The sequence below is a fragment of the Podarcis bocagei genome, assembly GCF_964188305.1.
Source record: "Podarcis bocagei genome assembly, chromosome: 13".
NCBI lineage: Eukaryota > Metazoa > Chordata > Lepidosauria > Squamata > Lacertidae > Podarcis > Podarcis bocagei.
The window spans coordinates 17,454,222-17,469,445 of record NC_138138.1 but is presented as its reverse complement, the minus strand read 5'-3'; the positions used below and the strand labels follow the sequence as shown (position 1 = coordinate 17,469,445).

The 15,224-nt window shown below is 42.1% G+C and overlaps 1 protein-coding gene across 1 annotated transcript; it reads right to left on the bottom strand.

Moving 5' to 3' along the window:
- Window positions 1–3,317: 3,317 nt before the first annotated feature.
- On the bottom strand, window positions 3,318–13,848 carry LOC308571366 (vomeronasal type-2 receptor 26-like; the record flags this gene model as incomplete). Its single annotated transcript, XM_081167019.1, has 6 exons — window positions 3,318–4,216; window positions 5,970–6,096; window positions 7,920–8,147; window positions 9,434–10,291; window positions 11,232–11,514; window positions 13,625–13,848. Coding segments are annotated over 6 exons (2,619 nt in total), but the record flags the coding sequence as incomplete, so codon positions are not given.
- Between the last annotated feature and the right edge of the window lie 1,376 nt (window positions 13,849–15,224).

The following is a 15,224-nucleotide window of genomic DNA, read 5'->3' as shown; positions in this document are numbered from 1 at the left end:
TGACAAAGACAACAGCAGAAATCCTTCCTCTTCCTCTGCCCTCTCCCTTGTTTAGAATCACAAGAAGGGTTTTTTTTTATATTCTCATGTTTAGACTTTGGCTGGTATTGTGTGGAAATCTATTGAGACATTATCCAAGGGAGACTTAGTCATGACCAGAGTGATAATTACAGGTGAGGCAATAACTAGGTCTCTTTACATCAGGAGCATCAAACAAATGACGAAAAAAACATGTTTGTGATGTTTCATTCAAAGCGGTTTCTGTCCCTTTACAGGACAAAAAAGTGCCCCTTCTTCTCTGGCATTGGGGGAGGCATTTTGTAGTTCACTTTGGGTGCTGCCAAAATGTCTTGAACCAGTCCGTCTGAACGTCTATTTTTGTAGGGAGAAGGGGAAATTGCTTCGCTTATTCTCAACCAATGTATATTGAGATTGGGAGGGTGAATCGCACACCTGGATGTATATTTTAAAGATTCCCATTAATATGCTTCCTGAAAGTATCATATAAAGAAAAGAAGTAAATAAATAGGTTATTTGACTACAAAGAATTCGGGGCAGGGGGCATTCAATTCAGTTTGCATTTAAAACCAAGACGATCTGATTTGTACTTTCTGAAACAATATGAGAATCGAAACACAACCCTCCTTAGAAATCTGCACTTATCTAAAAATTATGATGTTGTTCTTCAACCAATGTTTACAAAAATGCATATTTTACTGGTAGAGGCACTGACATCACGTGTGCCGTGAGGAGGCCACAAGGTCTGTGAAGGGGCCCTCTGCCCAGCAGGACCTTTCCATAGCTGTCAACATTTCCCTTTTCTTGCGAGGAATCCTATTTGGAATAAGGGAATTTCCCTTTAAAAAAGGGAAAAGTTGACAGCTATGCCTTTGACACAGCAGGGAAGCCTGGTGGGAACCTACAGCATGGTGGAGAGGCCTGCCAGGGAGGCCTGTCAGGGCTCAGTCCCTCAAGATTGGGGGGCTCAGCCCTGTCCCCACATATTGGGGGGCGGGGCTGAGTTGTCCTCAGCCCCATAGAGTTAGCCGGTATCATTGGGGAAAATGTCAAAAAAATTCATAGTGAACACTTGCAAAAGTGTCGTGACTTTATTGAAAAATGTGTTTACTGGGAGAAATTGACACTAAAATACTTAAGAGTTTTCATGAGGGTTTTTTAAATAAAAAGAATCACAGATTGATGCAAAAACTGTGCAGAACTGAATTTAAGATGGAAAGAATGAGATACTGGTAAAGTCAAAATTGACAGCTTCTTCCAACCCTCTTTATTGCAAATGGAGACACTTTTTAATATACCACTTCAATCACACACACAAACACACATAGAAGTGTGTGTGTGTGTGTGTGTGTGTGTGTGTGCACGCACACCACCAAAAGGTGTGATTTCCACGATTTTCGGCCAAGAGCCAGAGGGGAGGGACAGATTACACACTCTTTACAGGATTGAAAATACAGGTCCTTTATTATGCAGTTATAGACCCGAACAGAATAAAAACAAAAATGGTAAAATTAAAATATCATCATATACTGTAATATGAAGATGGGTTGTATTCATAAATGATATAAAATATCAAGGAATAAATAAATAAATAATATTTTTATTAATTTTCAAAATGATTACAAATGGAACCAAATTATTGAAATTTAATACAATTTCTTAAAATCAGGTTTCCTGTTCCTATTGGAACCATATTCCCCTTTAGCTGCTTCCTTTCTTATTTAGTCTCCAGTTGACATCCTTCACTTGTCATTAAGCTGCTCTTCCAGCTGTCTAATTTTCACCTTACAAACAGCAACCTCAGTTACATCTTATATATTTATAATCCATTTCACATGTGTACTCTTTCATCTTCATTTTTGTTCCAGACCTGCTGTGCTGAAAGAGTTCAGTTGTTTCTCTTGTTGCTCCTTTTTTGCAGTATTTGTCTGAGTGGTACAAGGTCGCATTCCATTCCATTCCGCTGTTATCAAACTAACACGTGAACCGCAGCCATAAATAACTCGCAGAGTGAACTTTCCAGACTTCTGCCATTAAATTCCTCTCTGCAATTCATTCTTGGCACACAACACACCGCAAAATCTTTCCTCATATTCAGCCTCTCTTCAACAACTGTCCAGCTTTGGGTCATTTTTTCTTTTCCCCACTGCATTCCCCCAAGCAACACCCCCATTTAGAAGTGGTTGTAAATAAAATCCATTCACCCTCAGCTGAGGGGGGCAGCATAGCAAAACCTTATTAAATTCCTTGTAGAGAATAAATTGGGAGCCCCCACCCCTCTTTTCAAAGTAGCAACTACACACACCTCTTCATTGTGTAGAGGAGGACAGCAGAACAAAAAGAAAACCATAAGAAAGTGCAAAGCACCTTTTCCTCCCCCTTTCCTTTCACGGCTGTTGTAGGGATTCTCAAACTTCCGAAAACCGTTCAAAATACCTTCCTGATTCTTTGGGCAGCTGATTAATTGCAGCCCATTTGCAGATGTTGCTTCAGGAGCACCTCTTGATTAATGCCAATTATCCAGATTAAGGAGGAACCTTCCACAAAGCATGCCGGTAACAGAGGCTTGTCCATGGCAAGGACACACTTCTAGATCACTCCTGTTCTGCCTTCTAAATTGGCAGACACAGAACTGCACGACACTGCAGGATGCAGTGAACTCCCCAGACCCCACTGGAGAGCATCGAGAGGATTTATGCCTCATTCCCTACCTCTCCCATGCCTGAACTTCTTCACAACCCCTGGAGGCCTGCGAACAACCGCCATTGATCGTGGGCTTGCCCGGAAACCTACCATCTTATAAATATAAGGCCATTAAAAACCCTAACTTTTTTATCTACTAAACTTTAAGTAAAAATGAACCCCACAAATGGTCTAGCAAATATTATCTGCAACTACTGAAATAAATGAGACTTGTTTATCACGATACTAGCAGCTCAACTGAGCCCTTTCGTACTTTAAAAAGGATTTGGAAGGAACAAAGAGATGAATCTTTTTTACATTAAAAAAATGCCTCCCAATATATTGTTTTCTCGTTTGGTTTCTAATCAATCATTCTCTCATATTCTACTCAGGCCTCAATATTTTGTGGTATCCATTACAGCTTGTTTTCCAAATGCACCATGGAGTCCAAAAATATTAGGGAACCTGTCTCACAGAGACCACAGAGAACTGTTAAAGAAATTGCACATAGCAATCGCAGCTAAAAACACTCACAATATAGTTATATAATAAGGATAATGAGAAATTATATTGCCCATTTTCTACTAGAATAAAAACAGAGATGATAGGATAATTTATTATTTCCTCTTTATTAACTTCTCCTTCCTGTTCAGGTCAGGTCTCAACACAATGATGTAGCATTTTGGGAAAAAGATGGAGCCCAGTAAGCCAGCACTGGAGGCCAAGATGGAGAAGATCTCCACAGCTACCATGTATTTCCCCTTGGTGCTCAGGTAGACCGGAACAAAGGAGACCCAAACACTACAAAACAAGAACATGCTGAAGGTGATGAATTTGGCCTCATTGAAGCACTCAGGCAATTTCCTGGCAAAAAAGGCCACAACAAAGCTGAAAATGGCCAAAAAGCCCATGTAGCCCAGGACACAGTAAAACATGACAACTGATCCTTCGTTACAGCCTAGAATGATTTCCCTCATCACAGAGTGCATGTCAGAATCAGGGAATGGGGGAGACATTCCTAACCACACAGTGCAAATGCCCACTTGGATAAGGGAACAAGAAATCACAATGATGCTTGCCAGTCTTTTCCCCACCCACTTCTTCATTCTGGATCCTGGTTTGGTGGCCACAAAGGCCAGAACCACTGTGATCGTTTTGGCCAAAACACAAGAAACGGTCACTGTGAAAACAAGGCCAAAAGCCATTTGTCGGAGCAGGCAGCTGACTCTTTCTGGAGGGCTGAGGAAGATCAATGGGCAGAGAAAGCAGAGCAGGAGAGAAGTGAGGAGAGTGTAGGTGAGGTCCCGATTGTTTGCTCTGACAATGGGTGTGTCCTGATGTTTAATGAAGATGGCTTGGACCACCAATGTGAGGAAAGAGAGAGAAAGAGAAAAACATGCTAAGCTTATCCCCAGAGGCTCTTTAAAAGACAGGAAGTTGATTGTCTTTAGAATGCATTGTGATTGGTCCCTATTTGGATAGTGATCTTCACGGCATGCCACACATTCATCCATGTCTGGAGAGAGAGGAAAAACACTCAGATTTCAGATATGTTGCAGAGCTACTAATGTTGGCAGTATCTCTTCAGGTTAGATTAGGAGTATCACAGAAGTTTCTGAACAGGCTGGACTCAAAGTGATGCACGAGAACCCCACCTCAACACTGTGTGATGGGTTATGTGGGGTGTTCTGTACTGGCTTGCTAACTCCCCAGAAGCTGTGGGATAACCAGTCAGGCTTAAGTCTAATTAATGAATGAAGGGGTTAAGACCATAGAGTAAGCTATCCTGCCAGGCTTAGCTCATCTTGGGAGGTACTAGGTAATCAAGCCTCCGAGTCTCTCAGCCCCACTCACCTCACAGAGTGTTTGTTGTGGGGGAGGAAGGGAAAGGAGAATGTTAGCCGCTTTGAGACTCCTGAAGGGGAGTGAAAGGCGGGATATCAAATCCAAACTCTTCTTCTTCTTCTTCTACTTTAGAAGCTCAGAGTTTGATGATGTCTGAACTGCTTGCTCCAAGATCAGACTGCATGGCTGTTACAAGCCATTCTTGTGCTCCTTATACCAATAATTTAGGTACTTTTATTATTGTAGCTAATCCAAGTTTTACTGCCTGGGTTTTCTTACTGATGTGTGGAAAAGCACACGAACATGATATTTTAATAGTAGTAACCCAATTTTTAACTTACCAATGTGTGGTCTTTTGGAAAGAACTTAGAAGGGCATATTTTAAAGCTCTAACAGCTTATATTGCCATGTTTTACTTTTCTTAATATTTTTGATTTTAAATCTCTGCTGGGATTCTCTAACCAAAGAGTACTTGCCCCATACCTGGATCTTGGCATTCTCCTTTATATACCTGTTTTTTCCTTGTCACCAATATAAACTACATTGTGCAGTTTACTTGGTCAATGGGGCTAACAATAAATTCTATGAATTGTTCAGCACGGGAGCTAAGGAAAGTGTCTTATACTCAGTTCATTGCTCCATGTACCTCAGTACTGATTGCTGGATTTTAATCTCTGACAAAGATGAGATCTTTTATAAAACTTTTCTTGTTAGGAAAGTGTAATAATAATAGGGGTTGCTCGTGCGTAAGTTGCCGCCACACCTGGCTAGGTTGCCTAGTTAAACCTTTCTGTCTGGACAGCCCTTCACTTCGTGGCTGTTTCAGTCGCTAGCAGAATCCTTCAGTGGGCGTTTCTTAAACCTTTTCCAGCATAAAAGCTGTTTGACGCCAAGTCTCCTCCTACTCTCCCTGCGCGGAAGTCTTCTGCGCAGGGAGGGTGTGGTTAGTGGAGGACCCGTGCTCTCCCCGCTGGTGTCCGGCGAAGAGTCCTGGAGCCCTCTCGCCGATTCCCCCATCTGCCCCCCTTTATCCCTGGTGTTGCGCTGATTTCCTTCCCCAGTTGATGAGCTGCCTCTCTCCCTGCTGGGTCCCTCTCCAGCATCACTTGGGAGCCTTCCCTCCGCCTCTGGCTCCGATGTCAGTTCCCTGACAGAAAGGTCCATATTCCTATATGGGGGCTGTCTTTCAATAGGGATGGAGGAGAAATTTCATTTCGTTGCCCTTTGAATGGGAAGGTTATCTAAATTGCACTCCTTTCACCAACACATAACCCAAATACTGTTGCCTTGAAGTATGTGCAGTTCTCTAAAAATGTGTGCTGCCATTCTCCAATCAAATAATATGTACCAGTTATCTGCTTAATCTTTTCAACAACTTCTAACATGACATACGGTTTGAAAGGTATACCTCTTGTGTCTCTTACCCTTTTGGGATGAAATCTTGCCTTGAGGACATGGAGCACAATCATAGCAGCAGAATTGCTCCCCCTCCTTCTTCTCCTTGCTGGAACCAGGAAGACAACTTGGGTTGCACACAGAAAGGGGTGGAACCTGCCCATTTAAATAAATGCTTTAAAATTTTAGCAGACAGAAATTCATAGCACGTTTGTCTTCTGTTTCCAACCCACAGCTAGAAGTAAGAAGACACTAAACTACTTATTCCAAAGGCAGGACCAAACTGACCATCTTTGAGCCCCCTTCAGGCATTCAAAAAGCAAGCATGACAGCTCAAACTGGGAAGGGGATTGGGGGCTAATTTTCACCCACTCTTCCCATTTTGTCTCCAAACATAAAGAGAATACCTCTTCCACCAACAATTTTACCATACTGAATGGGAAGGTCTGAAATAATGAACATGCTTAGAAGTCTCCTTGTGATTTGTAACTTTGTGTGATTATCATGGTTCCCAAATATGAGGAGGAGGCTTCTAAACGACTTAGCCAAATGCAGTTAGAAGCCCCCTTCACACTTGCTGCCATGCACAGGAAGGCATTGTGGGTGGAGTTTATGCACAGCCATTCTTAGTTTGAAGCCTCACAAGTTCTTTTGGGAATACTGGAGAAGGGCTTTTATTTTTAAGATAAAGCACACTGCTGATCTGTCCTGGGGGCCCAGGCTGCATTGCTGCTCAAAGTTGGCTGCTAAAAGGTAAAGGGACCCCTGACCATAAGGTCCAATCGTGGTGGACTCTGGGGTTGCTGCGCTCATCTTGCTTTATTGGCCGAGTGAGCTTCCGGGTCATGTGGCCAGCATGACTAAGCCACTTCTGGCGAACCAGAGAAGCACATGGAAACACTGTTTACCTTCCCACCGGAGCGGTACCTATTTATCTACTTGCACTTTGACGTGCTTTCGAACTGCTAGGATGGCAGGAGCAGGGACCGAGCAACTGGAGCTCACCCCGTCGCGGGGATTCGAACCACCGACCTTCTGATTGGCAAGTCCTAGGCTCTGTGGTTTAACCCACAGCGCCACCCGTGTCCCTTGGCTGCTGTTTGTCCCTAAATGTGCTGTTTTCTATAAACAAAACCTTAAAAGGCAAATAGTATATGGGGTAGAGGATTGGAAGGAAATTGCGGTACTTCTTTTATTTAGAGGTGCAGGGTGCGACATTTTGGAAAGGACAAATCAGTATATTTCCTGTCCAAATGAATTTCATATGTTTAATCAGTCCTTTTTTCCTGGGGGGGGGTGCAGGAGTACGCATACCTGTACCTCTAAACATTTTGTGAATCTTTCTACCTTTGTCCATTTACTGTATTTATTTTTCCCGATTTGAACTATAAAATGGTGGTTTTGAGTCAAAATGAGAGTACCCCTAAAAAAATTTTTAGAAAAAAGGCACTGTGTTTAATCATAAATTCACTACATCCCATTTCCACATTAATCCACAACTAAATTCACATTTAAATGTCTATCTTATCCTAATATTTGCATTTCTAAGTTTCTTTTATCTTGCAATATGTATTTTTCAAACCATGTTGGTCCTGCCCATTTAAATGAATGCTTAAAAATTTTAGCACAGAGAAATTAATAGCATGTTTGCCTTCTGTTTTCCAACCCACAGCTAGAAGTAAGAAGACACTAAACTACTTACTCCAAAGGCAGGACCAAACTGACCATTTTTTAGCCCCCTTCAGGCACCCATGAAGCCACAACAGGAAAACCACAAGAGGGAAGAGCGCTTTTGTACTCAGTTCCTGTTTGTGGGTTTACCACAGACAGCCATTGGCCTGATCCAGCAAGCTCATGGAATGTAATGCAGAAAATGTTTTGAACCATGCTGGAAAACCAGGTATGTGCTGGGCTGATGATCGATAAGTGTGTAATATTTTGTTTTCCTATATCTCATGGATGTTGGAATTACGGCCCACCTGGTGAAAACTTCTGTGCCACACCATTTGGTTGTCATCAAGGGAGAATTCCTGACCTGGGTCAGCCTCCAAATCCACCCTTCCAACCTTGACTCTCACAAAGGAATTATTTGCAAAAGTGACCATGTTAGTAATATCAAAGCCAGCTTCTACTTCCCTGTTCTCACCAAAAGATACTGTTTCTCCAGCAGAGTTGTTAAAGGAGACACTCCTAAGAAAGGGGTGGAGCTGCATTGAAAGGAAAACAGAAACTATGAAGTAATGCCTCCAAATGGACAGTATTTTCTGGGGTGAATCTCTCCACATGAGGACCTTATACATTATATCTTGCACTGTCCGTTATATAACGATGCAAGAAAAAGATTTTTGGTACTACAGGGTCCCCTGGCCAGAACCCCCTTGACATGACGTTATATCTCCTTGCAGACACAGATAAGTATGTGACCTGGCGGGTAGCACTTTTTGCAACTGCTGCTAGGAAAATTAGAGCAAATTATGTAGCCAAGGTAGCCATTAACTGTAAAGGAGATGAATTTATTTGATCCCATCTATCTACCTCAGGCTATGCTCTATCTTTGTCACCAAACTCTGAGTATAAATTGCACACTGTATTAATTGATATTGTTTTTAACATTAGTGACCATGTGATGATTTTAACGTATGAATTTTATTGTTTAATGTTTTTATTTGTACATTGGGGTACTTTTTAGCTTTGTTTAGAGTATGTAATGTTTTAATAATATAAATGTTTTAAGTCTTTTTTTACCAATTCAGTATATTTTCTTTTAATTGTCAAATAATTCTGTGTACATTGGGGCAGCCTTTGGCTATGTGCAATAAAACTGACTGAGACTGAGAATTTCCCCACATACTATGCACATGCCAGAATATTAGGTTTGCAGAAATAAAAGCGCCTTGTCACATGTTTTGTGGTTTTGAAAATGGTTGGGGACGTGACCACTAAGTAAGCTTTGTGCAAGCAAATTTCAGGAAAAGTGAGAATCTAGAGGTACCCAAAGCTACTCTCCTCAAAATCACTACCTTCTTCAACTTTCCCTCCCTCAACCCAGAATTTCCCATGCCGGTTTCTTTTTGAAGAATTCGTAGAATAAGAAAGTCCAGACTGATGGAAGGAAGTGTGGGAAGACAGTGATTTGAAGAATGTCATATGGGTAACGGAGAATTAATGGAGGTGTGGGAAGGTTACTATCTACATTAAATGTCAGTAAGGATGAGTCCTGTGTTGCAAGGGGCAATTACTTTTGATTTAATAATTGTTTTGTCATTTTCCAAAAGCAAGTGTTGAGCTCAAGATAACTTAAAATAATGTTTTCCTATCCAGCATCTTTTTTTTAACCAACATCCAGCATGGATGGACAAATTAAATGTCAATTCTGGGGTATTTACGTTTTTTAATTATTTATTTTATCCAATCAGAGTGCTGGGTGGTAATCTACACTAATTTCCAGGTCACTGTCCATGCCAAGTAAATTGTATCTCATTGAAGGCATTACCTGCCAAGGCTGTAGCATTTGAAGATCCTGCATCCCTCCTTCCACCGCTGCCCTGTATTTGGGCAACAACATGACATGTAGAGCATGTGCTGTTGCATAGACAGCATTATAGACACTGTAGCTGTAGCCAGTCATGCTCATCTCAAAGCCAGACGAAGGGAGATCTTCCAGCTTCTCCTCTCCAGTGCAGGTTCCACTGTCCTGCTCCTCTGTATTGGAGTTTGGAAATAAACAGAGAAAGACTTCTGCCCAGAACTGCTTGACAAAGCCATTTCCATTCGCCTCAAATGGATTTTGGACCTGAAGAAAGGCTTTGAATCCTTGTACAACATTTGAATGAACTTTAAAGGAGAGGGAACCCTGGAAGACTTGCATATCCCAGTTCATTTGATAGGCCAATGCTGTGAAATCCAGCTGTGCTGTCAGAATCCATACCTTGCCCACAGATGTCTTGGTCACATTTTCCAATTCGCCTAGTGCTACCATTGTTCGCAAGCCAAGCATGGACTTTGTTTCTCCATAGAAAACAACAACTTTGGCTTTACTTTCCATAACAACATGATAGATTTGGATCCACTGGGAATACATGGCATAATACTCAGTCAAATATGTGGTTTTCAGGGTTTTCTCTGAGAAGGCCAAGCAAATACCTTTCTGGGACAGCAGAGGTGTCAGGGTCTGAACAAATCTCTCTCCACTGTGATTATCTCCAGTGAGCAACCCAACCCACGTCCAACTAAAGTGCAAAAGTAACTGAATAATCCCAGTGTACTGATGGGCTTCATTGGGGACCATCCGGTAAAAGGGAATGGACTGGCTTTCATCGGTATACTCTAGGGCAAAGGAACCATAAGTGAGCTAGAAGGAAATAAAGGGACATCAATATAGTAGAAGGAATTGGTATGTGCATCTCTAGCGGCTGTTGTGGCAAAGACAGTTGTAATGACAGTAGGCATTTACCTCACTTTCCCATGGACAAGGGAGTCAAACAAAAGCATCTTCCCTAGACTCTCTTGCCCATGAGGCAGTGATATAGCAGCATGCCAGGGACGGGAAAGGATGAGACGCCAACAGCCACTGGTATGAGGGCATTTCCAGATTATCTTATTATTGAATGTTCATTATGATTTGTTTTCACAAAGTTTGTGGGGCGGTTAGATGATGTCAGCTATTTATTTAGCATTCATTCTAATTTATTTGCAAGGCAAGTCCACTTACCTACATTGCAGCCTGGCCATGGCCCCATGTCAGCAATCCGGAGGCCGCCTGTGGAGAACTGCAGGCCTGGGTCCAGGGATTTCCCAGGGGGCAGGCCTAACCAGCCAATGAGTATTGCAGAAACCCAGTTCTGAGCTGCACACTTTAGAGAGATGGGGCAGGTGGCACAGGGGAACTGAGGTAGATCTGGGGGTGCTGCCAGAGAACCGCATAGCTGAGGGAAAGTGGGCTGGGTATACCTCAATTAATGATAGGTTGCAGAAATGTTCCGCCAATCCATGCAGTACTCCCTGAGTTGTATTAAATTGCTCGAGACTGGTTTTCAGTTCGGTTAGGGGACTCCTAACTTGGTACAGAGACAGCTGGCACACTTTTGACATATGGTCCAAATTCCAGATTCAGTTCAGAGTCCTGCTATTGACTTTTAAAGCCCTGAATGGTTTGGAATCCAGACACTGAACAAACTGCCCTCCTTTGTAAGTCATAACTAATTCTCTATTGCACAAAACCTATTGTGCAGAACCTCTGGATAGAAAAGATCATGGTGAATGAATGTGAAATCCCCAAGGCCGTATCTTACCTGTGGGATCTTGTAGATGCCCAAGATGTCTGCCAAGTAGATGGAGGTATCAAAGTCAAGTCCCCCAATAACTGCCATCAGATGTTTCTGGGTGTTACACTTGTAGTTGGGTACAATTGTGGAGGGAAGTTTCAGAGCGGCCGAGTAGGTCATCCTTTGATTGAAGTAACTGTCATAGATGTGGAATCCCAATGTGATGTTAGGCAAGATCTTTTGGTTCTCATTGATCTCCTTGACAGCAAAGGCCAAGGCCAGAATATGCTGGTAGTTCTTTGGCACCACACTGCAAGGAGAATGTTATGCTGTATCCTTGGGAGATATGCTACGGATTTTTTTTCAGGCCTCATGAAAATTCTTCAGCATTTTAGTGCAATTTTCTCCTAATACACACATTTTATGCAAATTTGCCTAATATACACATATTTACATATTTACACAAAAATAATGTGGTTTTGTGTGCTACTTTCACTAATATATGCATTTTGTGGACACTTTACCCCAGCATATGCATTTTTATATACATTACTTGGCTTGAGAACCGCGTTGCAAAATTTAGATAAGTGTGAATTTTGAAGGGTGGCTGTATTTTGGATCTTGCATTGTTTTGGAGCACGCAAATTTTGGCAGGTTCATGTTTAAATGTGAGCTGAATATAATTTCTCTCCCACCCCTTATAAGGCAATACTGATATTTTCATTGGGGTCTTAAATGTGCTTGATGACACTATCTAAAAACTCATCATTTTCAGACTTGTGACATATTTTTAACCAGGACTTTGTTCTAAGCCTGACTTAAATACCTGTGGTATTTAAAAAAGAACTCCACCTCAGAAGAGAAGTGGGCTTTTAAGAATCTTCATTTCAAACACTTTTGAGGTGCAATTCAATATTCAGAGCAAAGAAGGGCTTCGTATCTCATCGCTAATGCATTCTTTTCTTTACATACTTTTGAATCAGGATGGAAAAATGGTAGCAGGGCTTAAAGAAGAACACAGAGACAGGAGGATTTCTGTTTCCTTCTCCACCCCTACATATCACCCCAGCACACTGTGGAGCAGGTCAGGGCTTCCAGAGAACGTGAAAGCAAGAAGAATCCTGCTGGCCTATTTAGTCCAGCATTCTGTCCTCTAAGTGGCCAACCAGATAATTATGGGAAGCCCAAAAGGTGGACCTGAGTGCAGCAGCGCTCTACCCACATATTTCTAACAACTTGTAGAGAGATGCACATAGTCTCCAACAATGGATCTAGTATGCAGTAATCATAACTAGCAGCCACTGATAGTCCTATTCTGCATGGCTTTGCCTAATCCTCTTTTAGGGCCATGCCAGTTGGACACCACCACCACAACTGGTATCAACACATCCCATAATTTAACTGTGCATTATGTGAAGAAGCACTTTCTTTTGTATGTCCTGAATATTTCACCATTCAGCTTCACGGAATGACAAAAAAAAAAAAATCTAGTCAGAAGAAGTGGAGTTTGGATTTGATATCCCGCTTTATCACTATCCGAAGGAGTCTCAAAGCGGCTAACATTCTCCTTTCCCTTCCTCCCCCACAACAAACACTCTGTGAGGTGAGTGGTGCTGAGACTTCGAAGAAGTGTGACTAGCCCAAGGTCACCCAGCAGCTGCATGTGGAGGAGCGGAGACACGAACCTGGTTACCCAGATTACGAGTCTACCGCTCTTAACCACTACACCACACTGGCTCTCTATCCCTCTATCCACTTTCTACACAGTGGGTATCATTTTATACGCTTCTATCACATCTCCTTTTACTTGCCATTTGTCTACACTAAAAAGTCGTAAATGTTGCGACCTTTCCTTATAGTAGAGTGCCTTCAACCCCTTCACTATTTTGGCTGTTCTTTCCAGACATGGAGCTTTAGAAAATTCAGGGCAAAATTAAGTGTGAATGAGCCCTTCTCACTCTTCTCTTGATGCCTCTCCCCCCTCTCCACTCACAGATCTCTGTCACTTTCCTCCTCATCCCCTCTCAGCCAACCCTAACATAAAGCTTCATGTAGCTTTGCACAGAAGGGGGATGTAATTTATTTTCCTTATTCTACTTTTTTCCCTCTCCCTCCCCATATTTTTTAATTTTATCATCACCAACACCATTATTATCATTTTCTCTGGCGCTTGCGGGCAATGGGCATTGATCTTCAATCAGGGAGGTGTCAGGGTTGAGGGACACTTCAGTTTTTCCTATAGCAGCAAAACATCCAGTGCCAGCTCCTCCCTCAACTACTGCAAATGTTTTCACACACACACAAACCTCTGCCTGAAAGTAAATCCCACTTAAATCAGTGGAACTTGCTTCTGAGTAAATATACTTAGAGTTGGGGAATGATTCTGTACCGTCTGGTGATTTGATATTTGAAGTTCTTACAGGAGATTAAGCAGTTGGTGTGTGGCTAGCATTTCATTGAAGTCTTCTTTATCCAAAGCAACAAAGAGGTGAGAGGTAAGTCCACCAATGATGAGGTCACCAGGCCAGTAGTATTCATGTGGAATCCTAAGCATATAACTGATGGTGCAACTAGTCGTATGTTTGCACACTGTATGTGGCAAAAGGAAGAGAATGGGCAGAATAAACATCAGCATACTGAGGCAAATGTTTTATCTTTTCTGACACCCTTATTTCCATCTGGAAAATGGCCATTTGCTTCAGAACCAGCCTCACTACAATATTCTGCCTTGGCATAAACAGCACTTATCTACCAATAAGCAGATTAAAATCCTGTCTTACAACTCTTCCAGAGAAAAGCAGAAATCTAGTTTTTTACTCTTCCCTCACCCTTTGTTTGGAATGGCAGGAAGGGTTTTTCTACCCAGTTAAAGACTTTTGCTTGTGTTCTCTGAAAATCTATGGGGACCTTATCCAAAGGAGATTTGGTCATGACAAGTGTGATAATTACATATGAGGTAATAACTAGGTCCCTTTGTGTGAGGAACAGCAACAGAATGGAGTACAGCATGTTTGTGACATTTCATCAAAAGCAGCCTGTACTGGATAGATCAGATGGGGCTCCACTGGATACTAACCCTGCTCATCCCAGCAGACTTTGCTAAGGAATTTTTCATTAAGTCTCTATCATAAGATACAGTATTCTATTTCTTTATAGTAAGCAACAGACAATATTGTCATGGTTTACCACAGTACATAATTTTCTCGTTCTTCATTATTGTAGTCACTGGTTTAGCAATTAAAAAAGAAAAATATATACCTTAAATTTTATTCTATTATCCCTTCTGATTTAGGGGTGAGGTGTCTTGTTTGCTGAAGTTCATTGATCAGTATATTCCAAATTTTTCTCATAATTCTCATTACTTTTATTGTGCATTATTATTGTGAGAAAGCTTTTACACTTCTTCTCAAGCTTTATGATCTCATTCATTAGATTTCCTTTTGTTCCCTGCTGTCAGAGAGCCCTCGGAGTACTCTGAGCTCCCTGCCATGAGCCCCACCAGCGATGCTGAGCTGGAGGAAAGGCTGGAGGCTGAGCGTGAAGAAGAAGGCTCTGTAGAGGAAGGAGGAAAGGAAGACAACAGGAGAGGTTTGTATTCCCAGCCCACGGAGGGGGAGGAGGACCTTGTCTGGGAAAGAATGCAGGAGGAGGGAGCAGCACAGGCAGAGTCAGAACAACTGGAAGGCTTCAGGCTCGGAGGCAGAGAGGGCCCAGAAGTCTCCGCACGCAAGTCGTTTCGGGAGATTAATGGAAGGTCATAAGAAGGTTGTAAAAGCACCTCAATTCCTGTGTTATTGCAGGAAGCAGCAATTAGCAGCACCAACTGAGAGTTCCAGGGAGGACTGATTTACGAAGGCTCTCGGAAGGTTTGTGTAAATCGTAATAAACTAAAGATTATAAAACTGTTGGAGTGTCAAGACTTCTGTGTGCAGAGAGATCCAGTCACACTTCCCTCACAGCTGCTTCTTTTTACATGAGAGAAATCAATAGGCCTCATACTTGTGCTGACATACCATTCTT